General features: G+C 49.5%; 1 protein-coding gene across 11 annotated transcripts in view; it reads left to right on the plus strand.

The window, feature by feature from the left end:
* Positions 1-12719, plus strand: part of NLRC5 (NLR family CARD domain containing 5) — a 93546-nt gene that overhangs the window by 67207 nt on the left and 13620 nt on the right. For 6 of the 11 annotated variants that reach the window (XM_019012782.4, XM_055364298.2, XM_055364299.2 and 3 more), the window contains 9 exons: positions 1422-1505; positions 2329-2418; positions 2824-2889; positions 4812-4895; positions 4982-5065; positions 8578-8664; positions 9900-9980; positions 10753-10836; positions 11102-11194. In XM_019012782.4, coding sequence (XP_018868327.3) covers positions 1422-1505; positions 2329-2418; positions 2824-2889; positions 4812-4895; positions 4982-5065; positions 8578-8664; positions 9900-9980; positions 10753-10836; positions 11102-11194 — 753 coding nt within the window. Of the gene's footprint in view, positions 1-1421; positions 1506-2328; positions 2419-2823; positions 2890-4811; positions 4896-4981; positions 5066-5223; positions 5368-5713; positions 6362-8577; positions 8665-9899; positions 9981-10752; positions 10837-11101; positions 11195-12719 lie in introns of those variants that run through there. The other 5 variants (XM_055364301.2, XM_055364303.2, XM_055364302.2 and 2 more) reach the window with 3 other exon arrangements.

Genomic DNA, 12719 nt, shown 5'->3' on the forward strand with positions numbered 1-12719 from the left:
ATTATAGAGGGAAATTTTTCTTTTCTTTCTTTCTTTTTTTTTAGATGGAGTCTTTCTCTGCTGCCCAGGCTGGAGTGCAGTGGCGCAATTTTGGCTCACTGCAACTTCCGCCTCCCAGGTTCAAGCAATTCTCCTGCCTCAGCCTCTTAAGGAGCTGGGATTACAGGCATGAGCCACCATGCCTGGCTAATTTTGGTATTTTTAGTAGAGACGGGGTTTCACCATGTTGCCCAGGCTGGTCTTGAACTCCTGACCTCAGGCGATCCGCCTGCCTCGCCCTCCCAAAGTGCTGGGATTACAGCCTTGAGCCACCGCATCCAGCCAATTTTTCTTATTTTAAAGACTATTTTATTAAGTGGCTTCATAAGACAAACTAATTTTTAAATGATGTTTCTCAGGAAAAGGTGAAATTAACAAACATCAAAAATGTCACAGACCTAGGAGGAAAACCAGATGTTCCGGGACACACTGGTTATATTATTTCTGAAACTGTAGTTAAAACTAGCTGGGCGTGGTGGCTCACGCCTGTAATCCCAGCACTTTGGGAGGCCAAAGCGGGTGGATCACCTGAGGTCAGGAGTTTGAGACCAGCCTGATCAACATGGTGAAAACCCATCTCTACTAAAAATACAAAAATAATTAGCCGGGCATGGTGGCACATGCCTGTAATCCCAGCTACTCGGGAGGCTGAGGCAGGAGAATCTCTTGAACCTGGGAGACAGAGATTGCAGTGAGCCACGATCGTGCCATCGCACTCCAGCCTGGGCAACAGAGCAAGACTCCATCTCAAAATAAATAAATAAATAAAACCACAGAATGCTGCAATGAAGGGAAGTAAGAAAGTTCAGGTGAGATTTCCAATATTGATATTGCATTCCCAGATTAAAAGAAGAAATCTATGGGTTTAGTGCATCCTCCAAACATTTTTTTTTTCCTGAATTTCCTCTCATTCAAAAACTGTGGATCCCAAATGATGCCGGCCAAGGGCGTGGTGAAGGCAAATTGGTTTTTCTTTAACCCTTGAAAGCCTGCTGGAGGCACCTGAGCTGTGAGTGGTCACCCGATATGGAAGAGGACCATGAGGATGGGTTTACTGTGGTGCTGGGGAGGGGATAGTAGCAGAGAATGTAGGAGTTGCTGGTCATTCTAGTGGTGATGGAAGGGATGGTGATGGTGGTACTGGGCTTGGTGGTGTAGAATTGTGGTGATAATGAAAGTGGTGGTGGTGATGGTGGTAATACTGGTGGTGGTGACATTGGTGGTGGTGGTGATGGTGGTGATACTGCTGATGGTGGTGGCGCTGGTGACCCTGACATGGGGTCCAGTAGCAGTGACAGTGGATGCAGGCTCCTGGTGACTGAGGAGCATCTCAGGCTGAGGAGGCACCTCTGATCACCGCCACTGCTCCTTACCCCCTACAGCCTCTCAGCAAACCTGCTGGGCGACAGCGGGCTCAGATGCCTTCTGGAATGTCTGCCGCAGGTGCCCATCTCCGGTTTGCTTGAGTAAGTGGAAAGCAGCATAAAGGACAGATAGCAAGGAGGAAGGCTCCCCTAGGCCAAAAGCATGATGGGGGCTCCTTCTGAGGGCATCCCCCAGAGCACCAGAGGACAAGGACTGTGGAGGGCAAGGGGCGATTCTTCCCTTGCCTTCACTCCCCTGGCCTTGGGTCCTTTCCTCTGTCCCTCACACCCACCATGGGCAGAGCCTCCACCAAACACCCAAGAGAGGCTGTGATTCATGGCAGGGTGACACACCCCTACAGCCAAACTGACCTGGGGACAGGGAAGCCACATTCCATCCCCAACCAGCTAAGGCAGGATTACAGCTGCCTGGCTCCTGGTCCATCCTGTCCCTGAAATTCTTCTGACCCAATCTGTGGAACATAAATTTGGAGATGTCCCTGTGGCAGGCAAGGGGCCTTAGGAAGTCATCCACATGGTTGCCCCATCTCCCCCGTGACCCGCGGGAGTGACAGCCAGCTCCAGGACACCACTTGTTGCTAGGCAACTGAGCTTCGTGCTCAGGAGTCCTTGACCCATGCGGGACTAGAGCTGCCAGCCTGGCCTTGCCAGTGCCCAGACCCCAGACCACAGGGGTAGCGGGCAGCGTGAGTACAGCGCTCAAGGACTCAGGGTCTGGTGCCAGTTCTGCCTGTGTGGGGATGGGATCCTTCTGGGCCTCAGTGTGTCCATCTGGAGAATAGATGCTTAGACATGGAGGCTTCTCTTCTTGGAAATGACAGCTGGAAGGGAGATGGAGGGGGCAGGGCAGGGCTCCAAGGAGGTCCTGCCCTCACCCCCATTCTCATCTCCATTTCCCTTCTAGTCTGAGTCACAACAGCGTTTCTCAGGAAAGTGCCCTGTACCTGGTGGAGACCCTGCCCTCCTGCCCACGTGTCCGGGAGGCCTCAGTGAAGTAAGGGGATGTTGGTCCCCGAAAAGCCCCTTTCTGCTGGCCAACAGGTGCCCCTGGCTGATGATGGGAGAAGCAAGGCACCCACACTTTGTGGCCTTCCATCTGGGTGGCTTGGAGCAACCTCTGCCTTTCTCTGAATCTCAGGGTTTCCTGGGCATGGGATCATAATTTCTATCCTCTGATGCCCGGGTGCCATGGGGACCATGGAGGCCATGGGGTGGGAAGGCCAGGTATTGCCATGCTCACAGAATGAGTTTGGGGGTCTCCTCTGGTTCTGAGGCCTCCATCCTCCCTTGTCCTTGTGGGTGCAGCCCCGCTTCCCTCTCTGTGCCCCGTGGGTGCCCTAGGTGCCTAGGAGGCTGGCACGTCTGGGCACCGCGCTTCCCCAGGCCCTTCTCTCTGCAGCCTGGGCTCTGAGCAGAGCTTCCGGATTCACTTCTCCAGAGAGGACCAGGCTGGGAAGACACTCAGGTAATCCCTGCAGGGTGATGGGACAGGGGACAGAGAGGGGAGAGGAGGCTGACCCTGTGGCGGCCTCCATGGCCCCCTCTTCCCTGGGCCCTCTCCTCCTTTAGAGAGCAGCTTCAAGCTCACTGCCTGGGTCTGTTCCTCCAGATCTGCCCCCAATGCCCTGGTACCTCCAGTCTCAGCCAGGGCCTTGGCATTGAACTTGTGCCTCTTAGCCCAACATTCTAAGCCCAACGCAGCCCAACATTCTCTTCCTTGCCATGTCCTGACTACAGGCCTTGAGGCTTCTGAGTGTCACGGTTAAAGATTTTGAAGCCAACTGAAAATAAATCCCTGATCTGCCACTTACCAGCTACGTGGCCCTGGACAAGTAAAATGGGGATAATAACACAACCTACCCCTTAGAGTTATTGTGAGGATTAAATGAGTTAATAAGTATAAAGTGCCAGGAAAAGGTCTGGCTCATGGGAGTGCTGTCAGCTGTTATTGTAACTGTTATTATTATTATTATTATTATTATCATTATCATTACCCCTGGTAGCCCTGACTCACTGCCACGGCCTTGGGCCAGTTCCTTTACATGTCTTACTTCAGCTGTGAACAGGGTCTCCAAACTGATCCCTGCATCTTATCAGGCCTCCTCCCCTCCATTCGCTCCACAGCCCCCAGAGGGATCTTCACAACACACATCTGACAGTGCCCCTCTGCTACTCTGTGCCCCTCAGTGGCTCCCCATTAACCCCAGGGTGAAGTTCAAAGTCCCTAGCATCTTCTCCCTCACAGTCTGATCCAACTGTCACCTTCCACCATGTTCCTTCCCACCTCCCCCACACCACACACACGCCCTACACACCAACCCATATACCACATATACACCAAGCACACCCCACACACACCACACAGCACGCAGCACACACAACACACGCACACCACACAGCACACACAACACACAAACGCACCACATACCATACACATACCACATACACACACATACACCACACACACCACACAATACACACACCCCCCACAAAAACAAACCCCCCACAGACATACCTGGCACATTACAAATACAGCACACACACCACATAATACCTACAAATACCACATACACAACACACACACACACACACACACACAGTTCAGCCATAACCTTCACTATTTGCTCCTAGATCAAGCCCTGCCTGAAGCTTCTCTGCCTCTGCTCACACCGCACTCAGCTCAACATTCTCTTCCTTGCCTTTTCTGAGATAAAATTCTCCCAATCCTTTAACACCAGCTCAAACATCAGCCCCTCCTGGAAGTATCCCAGCAGCCCTGCCTCATCAGAGTGAACTGCCCTGAGGTTCACTGGGCCCTTTCACTTGGCTGGGCCCATCTGCTGGCCACCCAGGGCTGAGGTGCCTGGACAGCAGAGCCCCACGGAGAATCCCAGGCACACCTCCCTCCTCAGGGAGCTCAGCCAGTGCTGGTCCTGGAGAGTAAGGCAGTCGGTTAAGAGCTTGGGGTCTGCAGTCAGACTGACCTGGATGGAAACCAGATTCTGCCCTTCTTTCTTATCTGCTGTGTGTCCTTGGCTTAGTCAGTTTCCCCACCTTTAATTGGTGCTATGAGAATTAAAGGAGACCCTGCGGGTAAGGCAGGAAGTCCCATGCTCCCAGAGGCTGGCACAGTGCCTGACCTAGAGTCAGGCTCCCTAAATAGCTTACTCCTAATACTTTCTTACAGGGGGTGTGGGAGGTTCCTCCCCAAAGAGACAGGAAGCTCCCAGAGCAGGAGCTGCGTATTTGGCCTCTCAGGCCCTGCTCCAGGCCTTTGCCCTCAGAGGTGGGATGCTCCCCCAATAGGCCCTCAGGGAGGCTGAGACGAAGCTGGGCAGCAGTGGCCACAGGCCTCACCCAGGCTCTGCCCTGGCTTTCTGCCCTCAGGCTGAGTGAGTGCAGCTTCCAGCCAGAGCACGTGTCCAGGCTGGCCACCGGCTTGAGCCAGTCTCTGCAGCTGACGGAGCTCACGTGAGTGACCCACCCAGCCCGTGAGGACAGCAGAGGGGTGGGGGCACCCTGCCAGAGCCACCTCAGTGACTGACCTCTGTCCCCAGGCTGACCCAGTGCTGCCTGGGCCAGAAGCAGCTGGCCATCCTCCTGCGCTTGGTGGGACGACCCGCAGGGCTGTTCAGCCTCAGGTATCTCCTCCCCCGCTGCCTCCGGGAGGGGCCATGGCATGAATGGGAGCAGGAGTGGGCACTGGAGTAAGAGGCCCCCAGGATCATGGCCCCAGTCATTTCCTGTACCCACAACCCTGCCATCTGGACCCTGAGCAAACCTTGTCCATCTGTCCCAGAGACTCCACAAGGCACACAGAGAAACTGTCCTTCCCCAGACTGGAGGCCTGTGCTTTGGGATTTAAGAAAAAAAGAAAGAAAGAAAGAAAGAAGGTTTCAGAGGATACTGAACTGAGGACAAAAATAAACTGAAACGAAGTTCTTGTCTGTCTGTTCACTATGATCATTTTAAAACACTCAGAAAAAGAAGATACCGAAGTAGAAAGAATAATTTTTTAAAACTCCTATTCCCAGAACCTAGGTTTGACAGTTATTCATACTTTTTTTATATTTGCTTCTATTTTTATTTTTATTTCAGCTGAAGCGGTTTCAAGTAAGTTATAGACCTCATAATCCATCACTCCTAAATATTTCACCGTGAAGCTCCAAAAAATAAGGACATTTTTTCTGTAATCACAGTTCCATCAGGACACCTAAGAAACTCAGTTAGCGATTCCTTAGTGTCGGGTACTACCTAGTCTAATCTAAAATGTCCCCATTGTCCCCCAGATGAGACAGCTGGCTTTTGGGATCCAGGATCTGTCACATCTGGTCTGCATTTGCACGGGATGGCGATGGTCTTCTGACTCTTCTAACCTGCGGCATCACTGCCCCCACCCCCTCACCACAGCTTTCTGTTTCATGTCAGTGTCTGTTGACAAAATCAGCAACTGTGTGTACTGCAGACTGTCCCGCTCCTGACTCTGGTGGCTTTCTCATGATGTCATGGCACGTGTTCCTCTAACCCCGACTTTCCTGGAAACTGGACGTTAGATCAAAAGGCTCCATGACATTCAGTTTCATGTTTGTGCCCAAAAAACTTACGTCACCGACAGAGCTGTGCACTTCTCACTGCAGCCTGTGACAAGGCACCTAAGGACTGACTGTTCCCCAAAATAACCTGTAAAAAATTATTGTAAAATACACATAACAAAATTTGCCATCTTAATCATTTCTAAGTGTACCATTCAGGAGTGTTAAGTACATCCACTTTTTCGTACGGCCAATCTCCGGAACTCTTTTCCTCTTGCAAAACTGAATCTCTGTCCCTATTAAACAACATCCCATTTGCCCCCTACCCCAGCCCCTGGCAACCACCATTCTGCTTTCTGTCTCTATGAATTGGACTGCTCTAAATAGTTTATATGAGTGGAGTCATTTGTATGTGTCTGTATTTGTCTTTTTGTGACTGGCTCATTTCATTGGGCATAATGTCCTCTGGTTCATTCATGTTGCAGCGTGTGTCACTGTGTCAGACTTTCCTTCCTTTTTGTTTTTTTTTTTTTTTTTTTTTTTTGAGACGGAGTCTCACTCTTGTCACCTGGGCTGGAGTGCAGTGGCTCGATCTCAGCTCACTGCACCCTCCACCTCTTGGGTTCAAGCGATTCTCCTGCCTCAGCCTCCGGAGTAGCTGGGATTACAGGCGCCCGCCACCACACCCAGCTAATTTTTTTTTGTATATTTGTAGAGACAGGGTTTCACCATGTTGGCGAGGCTGGTCTCGAACTCCTGACCTCAGATGATCTGCCCGTTTCAGCCTTCCAAAGTGCTGGGATTACAGGCATGAGCCACCGCACCCAGCCCTTTCCTTTTTTAAGGCTGCATAATATTCCATTGTGTGGATGGACCACATTTTGTGTATCCACTTATCCATCAATTGACGCTTGGGTTGTCCATTCAAGTGCCCAATTGACAGTCCCTGCTTTCTTTTTTTAAATATTATTTTATTTCAAAAACAATAGAGATGAGCTCTCACTATTTTGCCCAGGATGATCTTGATCTCCTGAGCTCAAGTGATCCTCCCACCTCAGCCTCCCAAAGTGCTAGGCGTGAGCCACCATGCCCAGCCAGAAAGTCCCAGCTTTCAATTATTTTGGTTATATATCCAGAATTGCTAGAGGACCCAAAATAACTTTTTTTTTTTGAGACGGAGTCTCGCTCTGTTGCCCAGGTTGGAGTGCAGTGGTGCGATCTCGGCTCACTGCAAACTCCGCCTCCTGGGTTCACGCCATTCTCCTGCCTCAGCCTCCAGACTAGCTGGGACTACAGGTGCCCGCCACCAAGCCTGACTAATGTTTTGTATTTTTAGTAGAGACGGGGTTTCACCATGTTAGCCAGCATGGTCTCGATCTCCTGACCTCGTGATCCCCCCACCTCAGCCTCCCAAAGTGCTGGGATTACAGGTGTGAGCCACCGCACCCAGCGAAAATAACATTTTTAAATAGAACTTTTCTTAGTCTAAAAATAATATTGGCCAGGGGAAGTGGCACACGCCTGTAATCCCAGCACTTTGGGAGGCTGAGGTGGGCAGATTGTTTGAGCTCAGGTGTTCAAGACCAGCCTGGACAACATGGCAAAACCCCATATCTACAAAAAATAAAAATTAAAAAATAATATTTAATCATTGTTGCAATGTGCAGAAAATCCAGAAATACATAAAGAAAATAGTGCTTTAAAAATTCAGCATAACTTTAAAGCAGTAATATTTGACTTAATTCTCTTTTTTCCTACTTTCAAATTAATGCACATGCATTGTAGAAAGTTTAGAAAATATAGAAAATTAAAGAAGACATAAAATAAAAATCACTCATGAGAATTCTATCATCTTAAACAACCACCATAAACATTTAATATATTTTCCTATGTTTTCCACACATCTCTCTCCCTCTTTCTTTCCACACTTTTTTTCTCCAAATACTTTCCTTTTTTTGAAATGCAAAATTGGGATCATGTTTTATATACAGTTTGGTTTCCTTACCTTTGTGATGTAACATTATGTGAATCTTTTCTTAAATCTAAAAATATCAGTGGCCCAGTGCAGTGGCTCGCGCCTGTAATCCCAGCACTTTGGGAGGCCGAGGCAGGTGGATCACTTGAGGTCAGGAGTTCAAGACCAGCCTGACCAACATGGTGAAACCTCATCTCTACTAAAAATACAAAAATTAGCCGGGCGTGGTGGCGCATGCCTGTAATCCCAGCTACTTGGGAGGCTGAGGCAGGAGAATGGCTTGAACCCAGGAGGCAGAGATTGCAGTGATCTGAGATCATGCCATTGCACTCCAGTCTGGGCAACAAGAGCAAAACTCTGTCTCAAAAATAAAATAAGATAAAATAAAATAAAATATAAAAATATCATTTAAAAAATAATATTTTCTGTTTGGATTGTCACAACAATAGTTGTTGGAATAAGGGTGATGTTAATTTCCTTTTTTAGATTGATGCCTACTTGTATAATTTTATAGTTTTAAAATGAGCAAAAAAACTCAAAAAGCCTCTAGGTCCCCCCTTGACACTCCTCCCCCGGCCCCGTCATGTGTGCTGATTGTCTGCTGCTCACCTTGGGGGGGCCTTATCTGTGTCCCCTTCTGTGACAGGGTGCAGGAGCCGTGGGCGGACAGAGCCGGGGTTCTCTCCCTGTTAGAAGTCTGCGCCCAGGCCTCAGGCAGTGTCACTGAAATCAGGTGAGTCCAGAGAAGAGGCCCCCTTGGAATTCTTCATCTTTCATAAGCATTGGGACTTTTCCTTGACCTTCCCTCATCCTGTGGGGTAATAGCTGTGTCACCAGCTAGTTCTCCATGTCCCCAGGGTAGCAGGAGCTCCTGGGGCATATGTGAGGGGCTACACATTTGTTGGGACTAGTGCAGTAGTCAAGCCACAGTGTCAGAGGAAGACATCCCCAGAGTCAAAACAAAGGGCTATTGGATCCAGGCAGACATGGCTGGGAGTCCACGCTGGTTGCTTGGAAGTGGCCCCCCAGATGCAGTAACACACATCATGGCTCTTCAACCAGAAATAACACAATGACACACAGAGTAGCTTATAGCAAAGGTTTTAGCAACCCACTCAGCTATGTTCAGATCCCAACTCAGTCACTTACTGGTTGGAGCCCATTACCGTGTCTCTCTGGCCTCAACCTCCTGCTCTTAAAAGAGTCTAATTACAGCCCTTTGTAGGGCTGGGAGGATTACAAGAACTGGAGCCTGTAAAGATGTCTGCTGTACTGTCACCAGCCACACAGCCTGCCCTGCTTCTTCCTTCTCTCCTCCAGGAGTGAGCAAGGGGATGCTCTGGGAACTTTATAATCTCCCATAGCCCTCTCCCCATAAGCACCCCATGAACATAACATTCAAGTGAAGGCAGTGAGCTTAGAGCGCAAATGCAGACTCCAGACACATCCCCTATCCCACCCTTCCACCACACTGTGGTCCTTGTGCCCCTCCCTCAGAAAATTCTGGAACTGCCCTTGGATCCCTCTAATGGCTTTCTGTCATGGTCTGAAAAGGCTTATCAACTTATTAACTTTAAATTGTTGAAAAGGGCCAGGCGAGGTGGCTCACACCTGTAACCCCAGCACTTTGGGAGGCCGAGGCAGGAGGATCACTGAAGCCCAGAGTTCAAGGCTGCAGTGAGCTATGATCGTGCCCACCACTGCACTCCAGCCTGGGCTACAGAGCAAGACCCTGTCTCTTTAAAAAAAAAAAAAAAGAAAGAGAAAAACTGTTGAAAAGGCACTACTTGGGGTATTGTGTGTGACTCACGGAAGCACCTACTTTCCAGTCCTAAGCTGGTCCCTGGCAGGGGAGAAGGGGACCCAGGCAAAGTGAGAGTTCAGAGTTGGAGCTGGGCAGCCCAGGTGCCAGCTGGGCCCTCCGGGGAAGGCTGCCCGACCTCACGTTGGCTACTGCTCACTCCTCAGCATCTCCGAGACCCAGCAGCAGCTCTGTGTCCAGCTGGAATTTCCTCGCCAGGAAGAGAATCCAGAAGCTGTGGCACTCAGGTGGGACCCAGCACCACGGACCCCAAGGCAGGGGCTGGTGTTGGGGAGGGGGGCAGGGCTGCTTCTGACCAATATTCATCACCCTGCCCAGAGACCTTAGGGGTTCGAAGTCTTTACACAGCCTACACAGGTCTGACCAACCCACCTCTGAGGCGTTTCAGCCCCACCTCAGGCCCCAGTCTCAGCTCCAGTCACCCCCATGAACTTTCACTTCCCCGAACACCATCTTGCTTAGACCTTAGGGCATTTGCACAGACTGTGCCCTCTGCCCAGAATGTTCTCTTCACGCCTACCTGCTTCACCTGCCTAACTCCTCCTCATCCCTCAGGTCTCAGCTTAAATGCCACCACCTCAGGGAGGCCCCCTGGACCCCAAGACTTAGTCAAACACTTCCATTATCCACTCTTATAGATCCCTGGATTCACAGCATCCCTAATCCATATGGCACAGTTTGGGAAATTAAAATGTCACCCTTTTGAGTGGATGCAGCCCTGCATGTGTACATTCTGGGAAATAGAGCATGGTAGGATCTCAGCCTCACCTCACCTCCTCGGCTGTGTGTCCTTGTGCAGTGAACAACCCGCACAACCATACCAGCTGCCCCATCTGGACTCCTGCTTCCTAGCACTTCTCATAAGTGAATAGCAAACTGTAGGACTTCATTTGATCAGCATTTATTTACCCCTACACCATAAGCTCCTTGCAGGCAGATACTGAATCCCACATACTGGACTAGATGTTCCAAAACTGTCATCTCCCTGTCCGTGTCCAGGTTGGCTCACTGTGACCTTGGGGCCCACCACAGCCTTCTTGTCGGGCAGCTGATGGAGACATGTGCCAGGCTGCAGCAGCTCAGGTCAGCGCCTGGAAACTCTGTGTGGGGCCCTGAGTTCTCTGGTTGACCCTGGTACCTACTCCAGGCCATGTGTGACCCTGGCATTCTCACTTCCTTGTGCAGGAGAAAATCACACTTGGCCAGTGGAGGGGAGGGAGAGCCCCAGGGTGGCTCAGGGGAGCTCTTGGGTGGCCCCTTCTCCTCTCTTGGCACCCCCTTCTGGATGTGATGACCTCTGAGGTGTGTCCAGCCTGAAATCCTCTGGAATATCCTTGGACCTTTTCAGCTTGTCTCAGGTTAACCTCTGTGAGGACGATGATGCCAGTTCCCTGCTGCTGCAGAGCCTCCTGCTGTCCCTCTCTGAGCTGAAGACATTTCGGTATGTAGACAAGACATTCACTCAGTCCCCTTTTCAGCTCTGCCCTGCCCTGACACCTCCCGTTATTCCCAGCCCTGGGCTCAGAGGACTCGGTGTCTTACCCTGTGGACACAAACCACAGGTGGCCCTGGAGATGATTTTTAGGGGTACCTAGTCGTAAACATGACCTTAGGAACATTGAGCCACATGGCAAGAAAGTTGTTCCCTTTTTAACACTCTTTCATTGTTTTTCTTTTAAAATAACTGCGAACTAACACAAAGTTTCGAGAAGACTGAGAACTGCTGTGTGCCATTTACCCAAATTCACCCTTAGAGCTGGGCGTGGTGGCTCATGTCTGTAATCCTAGCACTTTGGGAGGCCGAGGCGGGTGGATTGCCTGAGCTCAGGAATTCGAGACCACCCTGGACAACACGGTGAAACCCCGTCTCTACTAAAATACAAAAAAATTAGCTGGGCATGGTGGTGCATGCCTGTAATCCCAGCTAATTGGGAGGCTGAGGCACAGGAATTGCTTGAACCCAGGAGGCTGAGGTTACAGTGAGCCAAGATTGTGCCACTGCACTCTAGCCTAGGTGACAGAGCAAGGCTCTGTTTCTGAAAAAAAAAAAAAAAAAAAAAAAAAGAACAAATTCACCCTTTGCCAAAATTTTTCCACATTTGCTCATTTCTTCCCTCCCTCCTTCTTTCCCACCTCCCTTTTCTTTCACTCTCTCCCTCTCTCCTTTTCTGAACCATTTAGAAGTAAGTTGTAATCATGTCCCTTTACCCGTTAACATTTCAGCGAATTTGCTAGAAATAAGGACATTCTCTTCCATAATCCAGTAAAATTATAAAATCCAGGAAATGTGACATTGATACACTACTATTATCTCAACTACAGTTTATACTCCAATCTCACCAGTTCTCCCAATAATGTTGCTTATTGCATTTTTTTCCCAGTTGTAGATCCAATCCAGGATCACACGTCTCATTTAGTGTCATCTCTTTAGTGCCTCCTTCAATTTGGAACACGTCCTTGGCCCTTCTTTGTCTTTCATAGCATTGTCTCTGACATTTACAGGCCAGCTATTTTATAGAATGTCCTTCCACTTGGGTTCGTCCAATGTTTCCTCATGTTTAGAGTTAGAGTCTGCCCTTTGGGCAGGAATATCACACAGGTGATGCTGTGTTATCGTGCCTTCCATCGGGGCACATGATGTGTCAGAGTCCTCGGGCTGGTGATGTTAACTGTGATCACCTGTAACAGTGGTGTCTGCCAAGTCTCTCCACTTGCAAAGTTACTAACTTTCCCTTTGTAATCAACATAGATTATGCGGGGAGATACTTTAAGATTATGTATTAAGTCTTCCTCAAACTCTCATCGGCAAATTTTAGCAGCCGTTAATAAATCTTACTTAAATCAATGATTCAGTATGACAGTTGCAAAATGTAGCTTTCCTAACTTTACATTTTATTTCCATCTAACTGATTACACCAAGAAGAAACTCTTGGGCTGGGAACAGTGGCTCAAGCTTGTAATCCCAG

The sequence above is a fragment of the Gorilla gorilla genome, chromosome 18, assembly GCF_029281585.2.
Source record: "Gorilla gorilla gorilla isolate KB3781 chromosome 18, NHGRI_mGorGor1-v2.1_pri, whole genome shotgun sequence".
NCBI lineage: Eukaryota > Metazoa > Chordata > Mammalia > Primates > Hominidae > Gorilla > Gorilla gorilla.